Here is an 18,311-nt window from a genome sequence, read left to right as displayed (position 1 = left end):
CATATCCTGGAAATGAAGATCCTCATTCATAAATACTCTCACCAAACTGATATACACTTTCTGACACTGAAAAAGGTAACATTCATATAAAAAAATGTACAAATTTCAACAAATATGGAAAATTTTAACCAGAGTTTCTGAATGATAAATCACAAATAAAAAATGTTTCATTTCATAACTGTTAGCTATAGCACACCCACTGATACATGACTTTATATGAAACATGTCTGTGATGGACACCAGGTGTACCTTCTCTGCCGCAGCCTGCAGCTTGGTGTCGAGGGACTGTGCACGACGGAGGTACTTCTGTATGTCGGCCATGTCACCAAATGACTGGAACTCCTCCACCTGCTTGGCGAAACTCTCCAGTTCCTCAATGAAGCGGTCACGGCGCAGCTGTAATACACAGGGTCAGATACGATGTCTATACAGATACTATACTCCACACAACCATCTGTATCATTGGAGCAGTTCATTCATCCATCACAAAATTTTGTTCAATTCCATTCCTTAACGAAAAGATGACCAAAATGAATGGTTTTTCAATGGAGCTTTTCACTTTTTACATTTTATTTCACTTTTGCCAGTTTAAGGCAAGTCTGTCCATAAATGAACTGGTCATGCATTCAAGGGGGACTAGAATCAGCCAATGTGGAAATCCCTGCAAGTTTGACTGAAGTTGTTGAAACACTATTTAACCTATATGCCAGCTCTTATTTTATGACATAGATCAACCCAACAGTTAACAGGTGAGGTGAAATGGGGTTTAACGTCACGTGAAAGATTATTGCACTTATATAGCGACATGCATGCACGTGTGTGTGTGGCTGCTTGTACTAGTCCGGACTGATGCCGATTTATAGTGCTAGCACACTGAGATACCATGCCTCAGTTTAACCTGAATACCCTACTCATATACACTATACTGACACCGAGCTGCCAGTTAGTCCCTTATACTGAGCGCCAGACAGGTAACAACAAGTACCATCTTTTAACACTGCCGGGTATCAAACTCAACAGTTAACAAGAATGAAATACTTAGTGATATTAGCCATAGAAAAGAGTTATGATCATCTTAGCACTGAAATCATTTCATGGAACCAGGAGCAGTTCTTTACTGGACTGATCGTTAACAAGTTAACAAGGACTGATAGGAAACAAAACCTGACAGACGGAAGGACGAACCCATTGAATTTTCCTTCCCAATTCATAGCAACAGTCGTTAATCAACCCAATTCCACACAATGTCTCAGTTTCAGGCCAAGGCACTAATCAAAATGTCTAGATCCCGACTTGAAATTGGCAACAAACCCTGGACCGTAGTCCCCCTATTCTGAAGCACTATCCTCCTTTGGAGGATGCATCAGGATCATATTTATCCCTCAAAATTACTTCAACATTCACCACCACCCAGGTACGTTCTTCAACATATGTACTATTCACAAGTTATTTAATCATGACCCCCGGATGGTTAAGAATAAATCAATGAAACACAAATAAGGAATGCTCTTCCAGACTCTAACATGACCTACTTTGAGAGCATCCTCATACTGGTTCCTCTTCTCCGACACGATCAGCTTGTGCTCCTCGAACACTGCCGGCATCCGGCCGTGCCACATGAACACCTGGGCATTGACACGGATCTCGGCTGGGTTGAACTGGGCATAGTCTGACAGGAACGCCAGGCGATCCTTGGACTCCATCAGCCTCTTCTCCATGACGAAGATAGTGTCCGACTCGACTTTCTCAATGAACTGTTTGAGCTGCATCAGCTCTTCTGTGTTGGCGGGCGTGGTCAATGCCTTCTCGGCAATCTGCTCATAGTCGTCACAGAGCCTGGAATAAGGTTGAACATGTCAATAACATACATTATTATTATTCCAAGAGACTGCCAATAAGGGACGGAGAACCAGGGCAGTGGAGTACGTTGGTTTAAAGTCGCGGTGAACATGATGTCAGTTATATCACATTGAGTCAGCTCCAAGTGGGTTGGAAGACCAAAGTGACACAGCTAATATACCACTTTGGTGAAACCCAGCAAGGGTATGACGGTGACAAACTGAGAAACATAATCAGGGCAAATTGGGATTTGATAGTCTTCTTGCATGTCTAAGGGAAGCAATCGTGTACAGCAAATTGCAGCTTTAGACAAATGAGCAACCTTATGAGGCAAAAACTTCTACCATGTTTCAAGACAATTTCAAGGTAATGATGACATTATTATGCAAGGACCCCAATTATTTCAAGGACACCAAGAAAGTCTCATCCTTTCAAACACTGTTTATCATTATCATCAAGAAAAGCAAGTACATTTCTTGTCATTTCATATGCAAGGGCAGATAACTCACTTCTTATTGGCCTCCTGGTGATCCTTGCACATGCGGACCAAGAGTCGACTGCGCAGTGTGTCAGCCCGCTTGGTGAGAGCACGGATCAGTTCATCACAGTGGACCTCGAACATCCCAAGTCTCAGAACCTGAACAAACATACATCAGTGACTTCCTTATTGCTATCACAAAGAACTACACAACACTGATATCAACGTTTGTGTTCAATCATTGAGGTCCAAATCAACAAGTCCAAAAAGTGATCTCTGAGCCAAACAGAACAGTGAGTCTCCTAACTTTAACATAGAATTACAATAGTCACAGCGATGTAAGATCACTTTGTGGAACAAGGCGTTGATGACTGTAATGTTGCATGGAAGGAAACAGCCAACGGTGCTGCAGGTGCAGTGTGGGTGAGTACCTTGCGCGAGTTGAAGGAGATCTCCTCAGTCAGGTGGTGGAAACGAGCAACTTCTTTTGCATAATCATCAAAGTTGTGTTCCTCCTTCATGAACTCATCCACATCTGTCTCAGCCTTGGAACAAAGATGACAGAAAGTGTTACACACTATGACAAGTCTTACCATGGAGTTCAGTGTTCCCGTTTAACAGTAATTACCAGATTTTTTACCAGTAAAATCAGGCTTGGACTGGTAATTCATGTGACTGTCAGTCCCTGAGGAGCGGCAAATAGAGTACCTTATAAATCTTTGTTGTTGAACAAAACATCGGGGATATTCATATAAGTATTAGTACGAATGAAGTCAGCTTGTCTGTTACCATCAGTGTTTCCCTTTGTCTTTTTTTTGTGCAAGGAAATATTATTTTTTTTGCTTCAAAGTTACATATATATTTGTAGTGACTTCGTCTGGAAATATTAAAAATGAAGAAGAGAAAATTGTGACAAACGATTGTGTGAATGAGGTGTAGATCTAACTAAGTTACTGCACAGATGACGTCATTTCACTGAACATGATGTTGAAAGAATTATAACCAGCTAATTTCCATACGTTTTTTCATTTGATGAAAGATGGAACTGGCAAAAGTTAGGGGGGACTGGAAATTATTAGAGTTGCCAGTCCACCATAACTGGCAGTTTCAAAAGCCAGCAGGAACACTGGAGTTACATCCCTGTCAGAGCCTGTCTACTGGGGTCTGTAAACACACTGACTCGCTAACAAGTCACCAGTTAATATGAGAGGACAGTCAGTCATGTCACAAATGAAAGTTGGTCTGGTGCTCACTATTACAAACTTTGTACATTTGAGTGGTCATTATAACCGACTGGTCACCATTCTAACCATAACTTTGACATATAAGTGAATGAGTATGGACTGACATCATGAGCATCAACCAAGTCAGCAAGCCTGATCACCCGATTCCATAATACACTTGAATGTTCTACCAGGATATGTAACAAGAGGGACAATGACATGTTGAAGATGATGTTGACGATAATGATGATGAGTCAGCGTGTTTCATGATGCAGTCAACAATATTCCAGCTACAAGGTGACCTTTTATATAACTGAGTCTAGGTCAGACAAACCAATGGTTGACAACATGAGCATCAATCCACAATGACACACAACTTGAGTGATCAACCAGAGGTCACAAACTGTAACAACCTGATTCCCATTAGCTGGCTCTCATGATAAGCATGGTGTACTGGGGATATCTTCTGTGCCCGAATTGCCAAGGAGAAGGAGGAGGAGGAGGAGGAGGACAAGGATGAGGAGTGAGTGAGTAGGTTTATTGCCACTTTTAATGTGGGATGTGGGAGAAAAGTGATACAGGTCTCAGATAGACACAATTTTTATGGATAACAACTTCTTTAATACTGTGTTAAAGAAGTTGTTATCCATAAAAATTGTGTCTATCTTGTCATCCGTCAACTTCTAAGTAATGCCTATCAAACAATTTAAGGTCTCAGATGTTTACCACTTTGGTGAAACCCACGAGCACGGGTATGGTGCTGACAAACCTGGAAAACATAATTGGGCAAACCGGGCTTCGAACCCCAATCGTAGGTTTCTGGCGCATCCAAAGGACTCTTAGATGCCACCTGTGCCCCCAAAGATGAGGAAGAGCCAACAGTTCCATACAGTTATAGTTACCATCGTTAACACTCACCTGTTTAGTGATGAGGAAGCTGTATTGGTCATACACCTTACAGTGCTCACTGGGGCCCACACTTTCCTTCTTGATGAGCTCACGAACCATCTGTCGATGTTCCTCCAGGATCTCCTCCAGAACTACGGGCTTGAGGAACGCCTTGTTCTTGCTGCCATTCTACAATACCACAAACACTGATTGAACAGACGGAGAACCTTCACATATTACGAACATGACACCAAGGATTGACATCACTTACCTCGGGCAGTAATTCTGCAAAACCAAAACCACAAACCTTCTTTCAACTGTACAGTGCTCTGTACTAAATGTATGCATGAAATACTATTTCTACATTGAACATTGAGTATTTCTAAGGCAGCTTCTATTACAGAATCCAACAGCTACACTCTGCTAATAAGTTCCCAATCTATAGTGAATGGTCTGTCCTACTCTCCTGCTCTGGTTGCAGATTTAAACATCTACTAGAAGATCTAGCTTCATGCTTTCTAGGAAATCAATCATTGGAATTATTCATGCAGGCTTATGTTCTTTTACTTTCCCTACTCATCTAAACTGTATGGAAACTAATTGTTTCAAAGTCAACTACTTGAATGTACTAGGTTTCTCTACTATAAGACTTCAAACTTACATGCAGAATATCACATGCTTGCTTTGTGCAGTAAACTTGTACATGCTTAATGTGATGTATTTTTCTAAATGAATAAAACTTTGACCATCTAGATGTACACACAACAGTGTCATTGTGAAATCTGATTGACATGTATCTGACATGTATATGTATTCACAGTATATTTCTGTGACTTCTTTGTTTTTCTTTTCCTATTTGTGAAGTTCAGGGTGTGACTCACTCTCATTGGGGAAGAAAAGGGTTTGACTATTTCGAACTGATGAAGTGAGATGTTTGACTATTTCAAACTGATGAAGTGAGATGTTTGACTATTTCGAACTGATGAAGTGAGAGGTTTGACTATTTCGAACTGATGAAGTGAGATGTTTGACTATTTCGAACTGATGAAGTGAGATGTTTGACTATTTCGAACTGATGAAGTGAGATGTTTGACTGTTTCCAACTGATGAAGTGAGATGTTTGACTGTTTCCAACTGATGAAGTGAGAGGTTTGACTATTTCCAACTGATGAAGTGAGATGTTTAACTATTTCCAACTGATGAAGTGAGATGTTTGACTGTTTCCAACTGATGAAGTGAGATGTTTGACTGATTGTCATCAAAGAAGTGACGTTTCACTGATTCTCATTGATAAAGTTAGATGTGACTGTTTCCCACTGATGAAGTAGGGCTTTGGCTGTTTCTCATTCATGAAGTGATATATTTGACTGATTCTCACTGACATGCAACCTTTGACTGTTCCCCACTGATGAAGTAGGAATTTGAAAATTTCTCATTGATGAAGTGTGAGGTTTCTTGACTATCAGTCTTAAAGTGACTGTTCCCCACTCCTTAGCTTGGGGTGGGATGCAGTGACAGAAGTGTGACAACATAAGATGAAGACCCCCTGGTCCACCTTCCATGCAAGAAAGGCCATGCACAAGGAAAGAGAGTTGATGTTAAAACATCTACATCATACACAGTGGATCACAACGACAGAGTGAACAAGTATATGATCCTCACAAACATGTATAGGAATATCCTGTGACTGCACACACCATCAAGGTATACTTACGAAAGTTTTCTTTCGCTTTTTTTTCTTTAACTGTTAAAATGTACAACACATTGCTAAACTTTCCATCAAACTCTATACTGTCTGATGCAGATTGCAAGGAAGAAATCAAGATTGGATATAGACATTACTGCATGTTTCACCATGTTCACAACAACTGGATTGTTTAAGCATTCCGTACCTTGAAATCAGTATTAATTTCAAACATCCAATTGGTATGAATGCATATCTGACTGATATGTTAAACACAAGTCACATACCCATTCTGAGTACAGTTTGGTCTCCACCCTTGGCACGACGGTAGACGCTTTGATGACAACATCATAGACATTCAACAGAACCACTTCAAAATCCTTGAATGTTGGTTCAAACTTGATTTGACTTTCGTCCAAGATGAGTCTCAGGATGAAACCTGAATGTTCATATGCCCTTGTTGAATCCTAGAATCCAAAGGTCAAAAGGTTAAGTTAATGCCATGTAACATTTAAACCATGGTACAACAAGAATCCAAATGTTTAAAGGTCAACATCAATATCATGAAATCATGTCAGAGTCAACTGTAGGTTTTAGTGAATAAATTGATTCTAAAAGTATTCAAATAAATTTTAAAAGTTTGGTAAAAGTATGGATAAGAACTTCTTCCTAATCAAATAGTTGCATCAGAATAATAGTTCTCATTCACACTTGTGTTTATAAACTATATCCACTCCATGAGGGCAAATCAGTCATCAGTACCTGTCTATATGATATATTGTGATCACATTGCGTACTTTGAAATTATCTTGAAACATGACTAGTTCACTAATTCAGCCAAGGGTCAAGTGTAATCCTAGCTAGATCCTAGACTAAACAGAAAGATGAAAGAATTCGTACAAAATAAACTTTCATGTCTTCTTTTCATTCCTGTTGAAAGAAAATATTTGCTTAAACACTTGTCTTGTAGAATATCTGCATTTAATCAAAACTAGAGGACATCAATGGACATGTCGAACTAGCTATCAAAAGAAAAAAAATGTTCTTAGAAGAGAAAAATTGATTGTGTAACAAAAGATTTCATAGAATATGTGTTAGTCTGAAGACAAACATTGTTGGCAATTTGGCAATTAGACATTCTTAATAAATCAAAGCAATACTAAAACAAACACCAATCAAATCATTATTCTACAATTGAAAAACAATGAAGGAAATCCCCTATACTAAAGCATTCACATGTCATTCAATAAAAAAAACAAAAAAACTCTTCAATCAACTCTGAAAAACAAGTCCACACCCATGCCTCCACCTCCTGAAAATGGGAAAACAGTGCCAAGGCAATCACTCCTACACCCTGGAGTACCACGTGCATTACATCCCCATCATATATGATGATGCCATGGGCCCAGTTGCCACCTTCGCTTCTTGCTGAAGCCATTTTGAATAACACTTTATTAAGAGACGTCAATCAAATACCATTGTTCCTGCATGATGTTAGAAAGCAGCAGAATGACCAATACTCATCTCAACTTTTGTGTGACATCCAAAATACAAGTGGAAAATCTAGAAGCATAAGACTTCCCTCCCCTGTGTTAGGACTCAGGAAAACATTCTTTCCAACCAAAACATTTTTAACAATCCTAAGATTTGTTTAAATACATCAAGGCCTCGCTCTGATGGTGCCTAGAGTTTAAATGTAGATCTATGCCGAAGAAACATTTTATTGGTTTTCTGATTTTGAGTCTGGACCAGACGATCCAGTGATTGACATCATGAACATCAATCTACACAAATGGGATACAATGACATGCATCAACCAGGTCAGCAAGCCAGACCACCTGATCCCGTTAGTCTCCTTGTATGACAAGCATGGGTCGGTCAAGCCCTATTCTACGATAAGAGAATTGAAGCTGGTGAGATCACATAACAAAGCTATAATGGGGGCAGGTGGGTCCATGGTGTGGATCATAACAGAATGGACATATAATACCCTGGATAATCAAGGATGTCACTTCTGTGAAATAGGAAACATGACAAACCCATTCACCCTCCCCACAACCGATAAGTCAACAACCATCAAAGATTCCAACAACCAAATTGGCTCCGATGTAGCCAGCAAGTGCAGCTTGCAATGCAACTGTGCAGCATATTTAATGCAGTGTGCAGCATGTATCGATGCAATGTTGATAATATAAAACATCCAGCCATACCTCAATGATCTTTAAGAAGAAACGACAGCCAGCAGTAATAGGAGTTAATTAGCACAGGTAAAACATTGGCAACAACATACTACAGCAGTATCAAGTGATGGATTATCTAAACGTGTACACATTGAGTGACAGATGTAGATTACATGTGATGTACATGATATATATGTGTACACAATCATTGTCATGTAGGAATGCAGTGATCAGCTGGTACCATGCTGACAGAACTGTTAACACTAGCATTATTTCATTGATCATCTGAGACTCTATATTGGTTATATAGAAAAACACTCTCAAGACAGCATACCGGTAGTCATAAAAAAACAAATATCAAATGATGGTATATGAACTTTTCTGTAAATCATTTTGGGAAGAATTCTGCTCAACCGATTTTTATTTTTTTTATTCAATAATAACAACAGATCATGCAATTCGCAAATATATTATCATTTTAAAAAATAACCCTTAATACATTTGTTCACATGAGGAAAAGATATATTAGTAGAAGACAGGAAAGCACTGTCTTTGTTAGTAGTGCATGTTTGATCGCCAGTACTTCACAGGTTTGTACACACGATGTTCTACCATCACCCGTAAACACATACAGCCGATTTGCAGAGTAGTTGATATTATTAACCAACGAATCAGACCAATGAGCACTTCATTTACATCACTCAAATAGCAATAGTTCTCGGTCAACATGACAGTTTTGCGGCTACCTGCTCCACAAACTTCATACACAGAATTGGGCTTAGTTGAACTTTATGACACAGACTTATTTATTGCTTGACTAACAATATACACATGTCCCCATGATGTTGCATATCGGCATATGTATTGACGAGAGATGGGGAAACGTGTCTACAATGCCTTAATATTCATGTGTTGATGACGTGCATGGTTTTGAAGATCTACAAGCAAGACTCGGTGACAGGAACATTCAGTGTAAGGAGCACCATCAGTGGCAGGCGTTTGTAGCCATGCTGTCGTGACGCCCTCCACACCCTGTGAAGGAGCTATCACAGTGCTTGTTCAAGTGATCCTAAAACACTTTTTATTTTCACTTGCATAACTTTAGAAATCAAAATAATATTTTAGAATAAAAAAATTATTGTCATGTTGATGTGCAGAATTGGATGTTATTGGAAGTGTTATTTAAAGTCAACTAAATATGATGCAAATTGTTCCATGTGCAAAACAAATAATTTATCATTCCTAAACTAGGGGATAGTGTTACATGTGGATTCAGGGAATGTCTGAGAAATTATTCAATTAATACAACTATCATTAACTTGAGGGTCTGATTTCACACTGGGATATATTAGGAGACGGAATGGACCTCAACAACAAGGAAAACTTACATTCTGGACAGAGACATCCCTTAACAAATCGTGTACTTCATACAACACAACATTGGTTGGCCAGAGCTCTTTGTTGGAAGCGTGGGGCTGCTCTGTCATCAAAATTTGAGATCACCATGCAATATTGAGGGACATTACTAAGAGGGACATAAACACCACACTCTCTCACTCATGCTCTAACCAAACTGTCCCTGGGTGCCCGATGAGACTCTTAGGCTTATCAGGGTTTGATGGATACTGTCAAAAGGGGAGTAACTCACTCACTCACTCACTCACTCACTCATTACCGTCAAATGGTCTCAGGAAGCCTGGTGTTTATCATTTGTTCCCTGTAATAGTGTTATATTGACATTGCTAAGAAAGGGGCCTAACAAACACTCACTCACTCACGGGCCTGGGGTGCCCTATATAATTTCATAACTTATAAACTAACAGCTTGAAGCATTCTTAAAGCTCTGGACACACGAGACACTTCTGGGGTCATGGAGCAGATTCAACTTCTGGCTACTTCAATCCAACTCTTGATATACATGTACTTGCAATCAAAATGGATTGAGAATTTCCACATAACTGGTTTACATACATAATGAGGTCTCTAAAACTATACTTGGACATCTCGTAACTGATCCGCCGTCATCAACCATTTTGTGAGTGCAATGTGTCTGAGGAGAAGGAGCAAAGAGAGAGGGCAGAAATATCAAATAGTCTGAAAAAATCAAGATTAGTGTCGGGAGCAGAAAAGGATAGCTGCCTAGCAAGACAAACTTACCCTTCGATTGGGAAATGTAAGCAACTAGTAAAGTGATATACAGTTAAAACTCTGGAATCATGGTGATAAAACATATGTAACTTATCACACATAAAAAGCTGGCGCCTTCCTTGGTATTATCATTATTATCATGTTTCACTGACTAGGGTCTTGCTTAGCATGTCCATTTGACACATTTATAAAGACTGAGAAAGTTATAACATAAAGAATTCATGAATGCATCTAAATATATTTCATTGTGTTTATTTATTAGTGTGTTATAGCAGCAATATTTCAGCCAAATGACTACAATCTGTAACTAATCAAATCTGGACCAGACAATCCAGTGATTGATATTGTGAGTACTAATCAATGCCATCGGGGTACGAAGACAGCATCACAACACGCTATCAGTCAAGTCATTGAGCGTGAACATCCGATCCATAAGGTCGCTTCACACAACCAGCATAGGTTGCTGGGGACCAGTTCTAAGATCCAATCCCAACTCAGGAAATGTCTTCTTGTCATTGACAGTCCAGAGGAGTTTTACATGTATACACTGACTGGTTCCACATAAGATATATTTCTATACATGAATATGAACCTATGTCATTTCATTTTAGTTAACTTATTCCTATCAATTTTGAAAACTGACATTTAACCTCTAAATGTTTATTTGATCAGCAAAGTTTCCTTGCTTAAAGCATCGTGGTAAGTGGTAGGAAAGTGTAGTATGCAATAGGAGGAACAGATGAGGACAATGAGTAACTTGTTATCAGATTTAGTTAGCAAAAAGACAGACAGATTCAACATGTGTTTAGTCATATCAATGAACAGTGCATGAAATACACCAGACAGTGAAATGAACATCAGTGATGACGGACAGTCGCACAGCGCAGAGTCAGCAGGTGTGACCATAGAGTGAATTTCATCTTGTGCTCATCACTGATATTGATGACATTCATAAATAGCTGGTACTAACTATAAGCTTGACATTGTCAGAAAGCCTATAATAGCTTTCACTTAATGGCAACAAAATTTTCTTAGTCTAGCCTGGCTGTCTGCAAAGCAAAGTCTTCTGGCAATAACTTCCAATGAACCATATGAACTACAATTCTAAATAATGTCCGAGTGTGAACCTACCTCGGGCTGCCACAGCAGGTCAGTATAGTCGTTGAGGGAGTAGAGGGTCAGTTGTTGCAGGTTGTCTGTCATCAGAGTGGCCGCACAGTTGAAGAAGGACTCCAGCATCTCCTGGTCCTGGTTGCTAGGCACCTGCTTCCTCTTGTTGCCCTGGTAGAAGATGTTCTGTACCTCCGGGAACCATCTGGCGGAAAAACAAAACTATTGACTGCAACATTGTGTCCATGTTAAACCTCCCAATAAAGTATTTAAAAGATGGCTTGTCCATCATATTGGTGATCACTACCCATATAGTGATCATGATTTCTTCAAATACATGCTATACTCCTTCTTGGATGACTCAGATGGAACCAGAGGATCAGGAGTACACATCCTCCCAACACAGACACAAGCACTGCCCCACCCCTTCTGAACATCAAAGTCTTATTATTTTGAAAATTCTGAACCAATTTAGCAGCCTTCATAAAGCAATATAATGAACAAGAAAAACACTCTTAATAAACTGTCCAGTTCCCTCCTATGGTATCTCCAATAAGCAAGCTAAAGTATATTCCTATCACTCACTTCTTTAGCAGCCTCTCCTTGGCAGCCTCGATGTGTCTCATGCACAGGTTCTGGAAGGTGGCCAGTTCCATGGAGTCCTGTCTGTTGTGGAACTCATCAATGTCGATGAACCTCAGGAGGCTGGAACACAAGACAACATCATTACATGACTTGGAAGCAACTTAAACTTGTACAAGGGACCTCAAGAGCCAATGATGACTGTTGTGTGTTACCAGGCAGTGTTTGTGCCAGTGATGGTCATTGTGACAATCATGTGATACTGTGGTCCTATTGTGCCAGTACCTACCTAAAGGAGACGTGCCAGAGATCGAGCACCTGCAGATTGTGCCAGTGATGGTCATTGTGACAATTATGTGATACTGTGGTCCTATTGTGCCAGTACATACCCAAAGGAGACGTGCCAGAGATCGAGCACCTGCAGATAGTACCAGTGATGGTCGTGACAATCATGTGATACAGTGATCCTATTGTGCCAGTACATACCCAAAGGAGGCAAGCCTGAGATTGAGCACCTGCAGATTGTGCCAGTGATGGTCGTGACAATCATGTGATACTATGATCCTATTGTGCCAGTACATACCCAAAGGAGATGTGCCAGAGATCGAGCACCTGCAGCATGCAGGGGTTCGTGACATGTAGGTGGTGGGTCATCAGCTCCAGGCCGCCAAGGAACGACTTGTTCCAGGGTTTGGGGACGACGGCCAGCTCCTCCCGATGGGGCAGCAGCTTCTCCTTCTTGTCCTCATCCTTCTCCCGGGGATCCTTCAGCACAAAGTCAACTGGCAGCAGGAAACATCAGCAGTTAAGTATCTACTTCAATACATTCAAGTGTAAGAAAGATCACCCTTAAATTGTGCTTATATTAGCTAGTAACATTTATCAAGTTCACAATATTTCAGGATTATGGAGATACATTTGACATGGTATGAAAACATATTTTCAAATGAACATAACAATAAAATAAATTAATTGTTCCAAACTTGAGGGTAGGGAAGCTAATAACGCATAAACTATGAAAAGGTTTCATTTTATTTTTTGAATGGTCAAATGAAGGGCTATAAGAAAACAATAATCTTATGACCAGAAATCAAACTTCCTCTCACCAATAGCTTTCTTCACACTGAGTAGGTAGTCTTCCCTCATCTCATCAGACAGGTTCTCTATCGTCTCCTCATGACCACCCTGCAACATAAACACCATTATCATGTCAGAATGATGAAATCTGATGGTCCACGTGATCTTGATAAAATACTGTATAACCCGCCTTGGAGGGAAATAAATTTCCAAGCAGGGGAATAAATCTCTTATACCCTGCCACAAGCACTACAGGCTGCACGTTCATTTCTGAGAGACAGAACAAATCCCTTATACCCTGTTTCAAAGCAAAAAGCCGCACGCTTTTTCCAAGCCAATGGATGTCAGGTGACAGAACAAGCTCACCCCAGCTCAATCGAGCAGCTGTTTTCTATCAATTTTGGATTTATTTGAATTATTTTACAATGTCATATTAAAACATGTCGGTAAGATAAATTATGACTCGTGGTATGAAACTTAATGAGGGACGCATAAAACCCCATGTATCCCAAGTCATTCTGCTACAACTTATGATATTATATGCATATTGTATCAGTGAAACACTCTTATAACATTTTAATCTAAATAACAAAGTCTAAATACTGTCCATATAATTTACCTTGAGTGTGTGGGGGACAAGATACAACACATTTTCCAGCCACGAGTCTTCCATTGGTGCAACATGCTCGGTGTCGATACCATTGTGTATGTAGTAGTAGTATCTCTGGAAATGACAGAAATTTTTTGGAAACATTTTAATGGAACAAGTGTGACCACTCAGCCCAAACACCATGCTACCTGGCACACATATCTCACAACTCTCTATATCACGGCACCTGTGGACTGTCACTTGAAAGAGTTACCTCATCATACAAACTAGACTGTGTTTTTACTCATAAACACTTATATATACACCCCGCCCATTTTTCCAATACATTAGTCCAAATTGGTTCCATGGAAATACAAGAAATTTAAAAAATCAAAAACTGAAAAACATGAAAAGGCCAAGAGTTGTTTGAATCTCCATGATTTTTTTCCGTGGTAGCGTAACCAAATAAAATTGAGAAAAATTTGAAAATAGTATATTGTAATAGGCACCAGTGCCAAGTTTGGTTTAAAAATGTCGAAAGGTATTCAAGTTACGGCCTGGAAACAAACTCTACCCTCATTTGAGATTACAATGAAAATTGATTTCATGGAAACATAAGAAATAAAATTTAGAACAATTTCAAAATAGCAAAAGGGACCGATGAGCAATGCATATGCCAAGTTTCATTGATAACCATTGAAAGGTTTTCAAGTTATGGCTCGGAATAGGATGGGACCACCGCCGACATCTACGCCAACATCTACGGGAACCGAGCCAAATACAATAAGCACAATGCACTCTTGTTGTATGAACCGTGATAGTCCACTGTAGGAAACTTTAAAATGAACCATGGATTTATCACATAAACCATTTTACCAGGTCTAACAGACAATCACATCAATCATAGAGTGTAGAGGTATAGGTACATACAAGTGAGTGAATGTTGTTTTATTCTGACATCAGATATATTACTTTGTTAAAACTACAGCATATCATAAATCAAATCTAGACAACCCAGTTGTTGAGGGCATGACCAATAATCTACACACACACTTATCTGTCAAGATCACATATATTGTAACCATCTGGTCCTATTTTCAATTTAGGCAATGGGTGGCCCAGTTCTCTGAGATGCAGCAATTTGCTGCCTCCTTCAGGCACACCAGAAACCTGGGACCATAGGTTCAAATCCCAGATTCGCACTGATTATGTTTCTAGGTATGCCATCACCATACCCATGTTTATGGGTTTCAATAAAGTGGTAAACGTTTGACACCTGCGTCAATTCGGGCTTTCCTCCCACATCAAGCTGACATGCTATAATATTTCTGAGATAAGGTTGGGGAACAAAACACATCTGTTGTCAGCTCTTGCATCCAATTTGTTTTTCTTGGAATCTCAAGGGGGAGACAACATGGTAAACTTACCAGGATATCCTTCTCGGCAGCAGTGGGGGAGCCTGTGCGGGACAGTGGGGGGAGGTCACCATTGGGGGACCCGGCACTGCTCCGGGGTAGGCTCTCTTCCTGCCTGTAACCAGTAGCAAGGAAATATGTATAGACACCTTCAGTTGCTATTACAGATGTCAGAAGAGATAGATATGCACAGGCGGATCCAGTGGGGGCCCTGGGTGTCTGGATCCTGGGGGTCCAGACACCCTCCCCTCTTTTGAAAAACAAATGTAGTATGTTGAAGGCAGAACAACTGACTCAGGGAGGATTTTGACATTTTGGTCCCCTCCCTTTAAAAATGCTGGATCCGCGCTTGGGTATGTCTCTAGTATGTGTCAAACTCCTACTATGACACATGGAAAGTGAGGTTCAAGTATAGAATGTGGAGATCTGTGTATGATGTGCCAAATCATAAGGGTCTCCCCAATGTCTTTTGCATCACTTTCAGTAGATTTTGATGTTTAAATATGGGAGATTAATTGCTCAGCATTAAGACCAATAGAAATTTTATAAAAAGAATTGGAATTTGGACTAGTGGCTAAAGTAGCAGGCCTCATTGTAGCAACACTTTGACTTTTATGACAGACAAACTATCTCCACAACACTCTACATCATATAGTTTGTGACCTTTGCCACTAACCAATTCCAGAGTCCCTTGCTACTTTCTGAGTCTCTTTTCACACAACAATCACAGTGCGAGGCGTAACTCCCACACTTACGATAACTTACAATAGAGCAAAATTTGCTTTATTGAAGACTGGCCTTGACAAATAGTTTTAAACACCACAAACTTGAAAAGAATTTGAGTTTACCAGCCAGAACTTGTCTCTTGGCAGACTCATTAGTGTTGGTATATGGACTATGCCCAATAGAGATTACCAAACACATATTTCCTGGACACAGGCTTCAGACTTGAGGCTAAAAGTGCAGAATACTTCTAGAAAGCATTTTGACTTACATAATGATGTCCACAAGAGCCTTTCTGAAGTTCTCCCTATCTTTCTTTGGCTGTTTGAACTGGTCCATGTTGACATCTTGTTGCTTGTGTGGATCTATAGGCTTCAGCTTGCTTGGCTGTTTTCTCTTCCGACTATCTCCTGCAGAATAAGATGGACTCTTGAAATTGACATGACTGCTTGAATGAACTTGTGATGCTAAACTAGGAGCACTGAATGATATTCTGACACAAACAATAATATTATAGACACATCTGCGTTCGAAATCAAGGGGGACCTGAGGGATTCATGAGGTTTGCTCCAACAGTACTTCAATCTGGGGACCCCCTACATTTTCAGCCATGTTAACATCATGGTTATGAAGACTAGGCTGGGGCGAGTCCAAATTTACTACCCGGGTACCCACCCCCTTTTACCCAACCCTACCCGGGTACCCACTGTAGGTCTCAAGAGACAGGAACAAAATGTCCAATTGGGAATAGTTTGACTGTAGCCCTGGACAAAATGTATTTAGATACACATATAAAACGATCTGGCAAAGCATACTCTAAGTTGACTGAAGTTTTATTTTTATTCAAACATACAAAAGTCAGAAGGAATGGGTGCATAGTCAGAAAGAAGTGTGAACATTTGTGACTTGTAGTGTAAACATAGAGTTCTAGATCATTTTGTCATTAAACAATATATCACATGACTAACCCATGTAGTCCTGTGGGTACCTGGGTCCTTCTCACTGGTTCTCAGTACCCACCCGACCCGAGTAGCCCAGTTACCCATCCCAGCCCTAATGAGGACCCCCACAATTTCATGCTTGATATCGAACACTGCTCTCCCTAATACTCACATGTCGGTTACAGTGTTGCTGAAGCACAAAGTAACTGATGTATACCAAACCTTTTGACATAATCACTCAGTCAATAATGTGGTTCCAGAGTGTTGTGAATAATAAACACAAATTGACTACCCCTACAAGAAATGAAATTGTGTGTCTTGAATCAGTAGCCCAAAATATCCCCCCTCTCTCCACCTCTTCCACTGATGGTCCATATATTACAGATATAAACCGATATCTTACTTTGTATCCATAAGGATAGATGACAATTGCAGTCCATCAATAATTTGATAAATCATTACACAACAACATGGATCAATAGTCATGACATGACAAGTATGTCACAAGAGACCAACTCAAAGTGACCTCGAACAATGTCACACAAGCTTTGACACCATGCCAACTACGCTGTAAATAGCAATGACTCAATAGCAAAACAACAGATTATACATAACCTTGGCACTTATTAAACATCGCACCACGTCATTCCAAAGGTTACCTCAAAGACATGGCACTTGTCTTATGAAACAAACACCCAAAGACCATTTATTTGATTTCACACCTAGCAGATGACAAAAATATTTCTAAATCTGAACAAAATCAAATAACTTATATTGTAAAAAATTAACAAAATCATTACAATGTTGTACAGATGTGATATGTCACCTACACCCAAAAGAACCACAGAATTATTTTAAACAAATCACAAATGTAACAGATATTATATTCCTACAACTCATAACATAGGACAATGAAACAATTACATACACAGTGTCCGAAAGTAAGCATGAAGGTCAAGAGGTCCTTGTCACAGCCCTAATGTCAACATTTAGGGTCCCTAGATTCAGATACCACCGAAGACATCATAGAACCCCCTTAATATTAAACATTGCCTGTATATCTACTGCTCTAACTGCACTGAACCAAACAGCTGATTGATTCACAACATACACAAGCACCCATCCAATTACACCGCCGTGGAAAGATCAACTCTCAGACACTTCTACAGCAAATCAATCTGAATTATTCACACACACACATATAACTTTAATTTCACAAACTTTAAAATTAGCCTGATATACCCTCCATACACATGGCACTCGCCTTCCACCAGACATCAGATCTCATCACGATGTGTTTTTCTTACAAATCTAATTACCCAGTCCACATCGCCAGGAAACAACTACAGCCACCGCCTCCATTATTCATGCCAGTAAGACAATCACTGAGACTAGGCATGGAATTAATCAATTGATTAATTACAGGAGGTCAGT

General features: G+C 39.8%; 1 protein-coding gene across 4 annotated transcripts in view; it reads right to left on the bottom strand.

The window, feature by feature from the left end:
• LOC124142996 (dynein axonemal heavy chain 7-like) overlaps positions 1-18,311 on the bottom strand; it is a 95,467-nt gene that overhangs the window by 74,025 nt on the left and 3,131 nt on the right. For all 4 annotated transcript variants that reach the window (XM_048382467.1, XM_048382468.1, XM_048382469.1 and 1 more), the window contains exons 3-15: positions 16,208-16,346; positions 15,226-15,328; positions 13,829-13,933; positions 13,239-13,317; positions 12,716-12,914; positions 12,136-12,255; positions 11,572-11,755; positions 6,400-6,579; positions 4,459-4,617; positions 2,749-2,862; positions 2,349-2,476; positions 1,533-1,836; positions 250-396 (exon numbers count right to left, since the gene is read on the bottom strand). In XM_048382467.1, coding sequence (XP_048238424.1) covers positions 250-396; positions 1,533-1,836; positions 2,349-2,476; positions 2,749-2,862; positions 4,459-4,617; positions 6,400-6,579; positions 11,572-11,755; positions 12,136-12,255; positions 12,716-12,914; positions 13,239-13,317; positions 13,829-13,933; positions 15,226-15,328; positions 16,208-16,346 — 1,961 coding nt within the window. The remainder of the gene's footprint in view (positions 1-249; positions 397-1,532; positions 1,837-2,348; positions 2,477-2,748; positions 2,863-4,458; positions 4,618-6,399; positions 6,580-11,571; positions 11,756-12,135; positions 12,256-12,715; positions 12,915-13,238; positions 13,318-13,828; positions 13,934-15,225; positions 15,329-16,207; positions 16,347-18,311) is intronic.

This window comes from Haliotis rufescens, unplaced genomic scaffold (genome assembly GCF_023055435.1).
Source record: "Haliotis rufescens isolate VD_foot unplaced genomic scaffold, xgHalRufe1.0.p SCAF_4, whole genome shotgun sequence".
Taxonomy (NCBI): domain Eukaryota; kingdom Metazoa; phylum Mollusca; class Gastropoda; order Lepetellida; family Haliotidae; genus Haliotis; species Haliotis rufescens.
The sequence above is the reverse complement of the archived record's forward strand: the minus strand, read 5'-3'. Positions and strand labels throughout refer to the sequence as shown.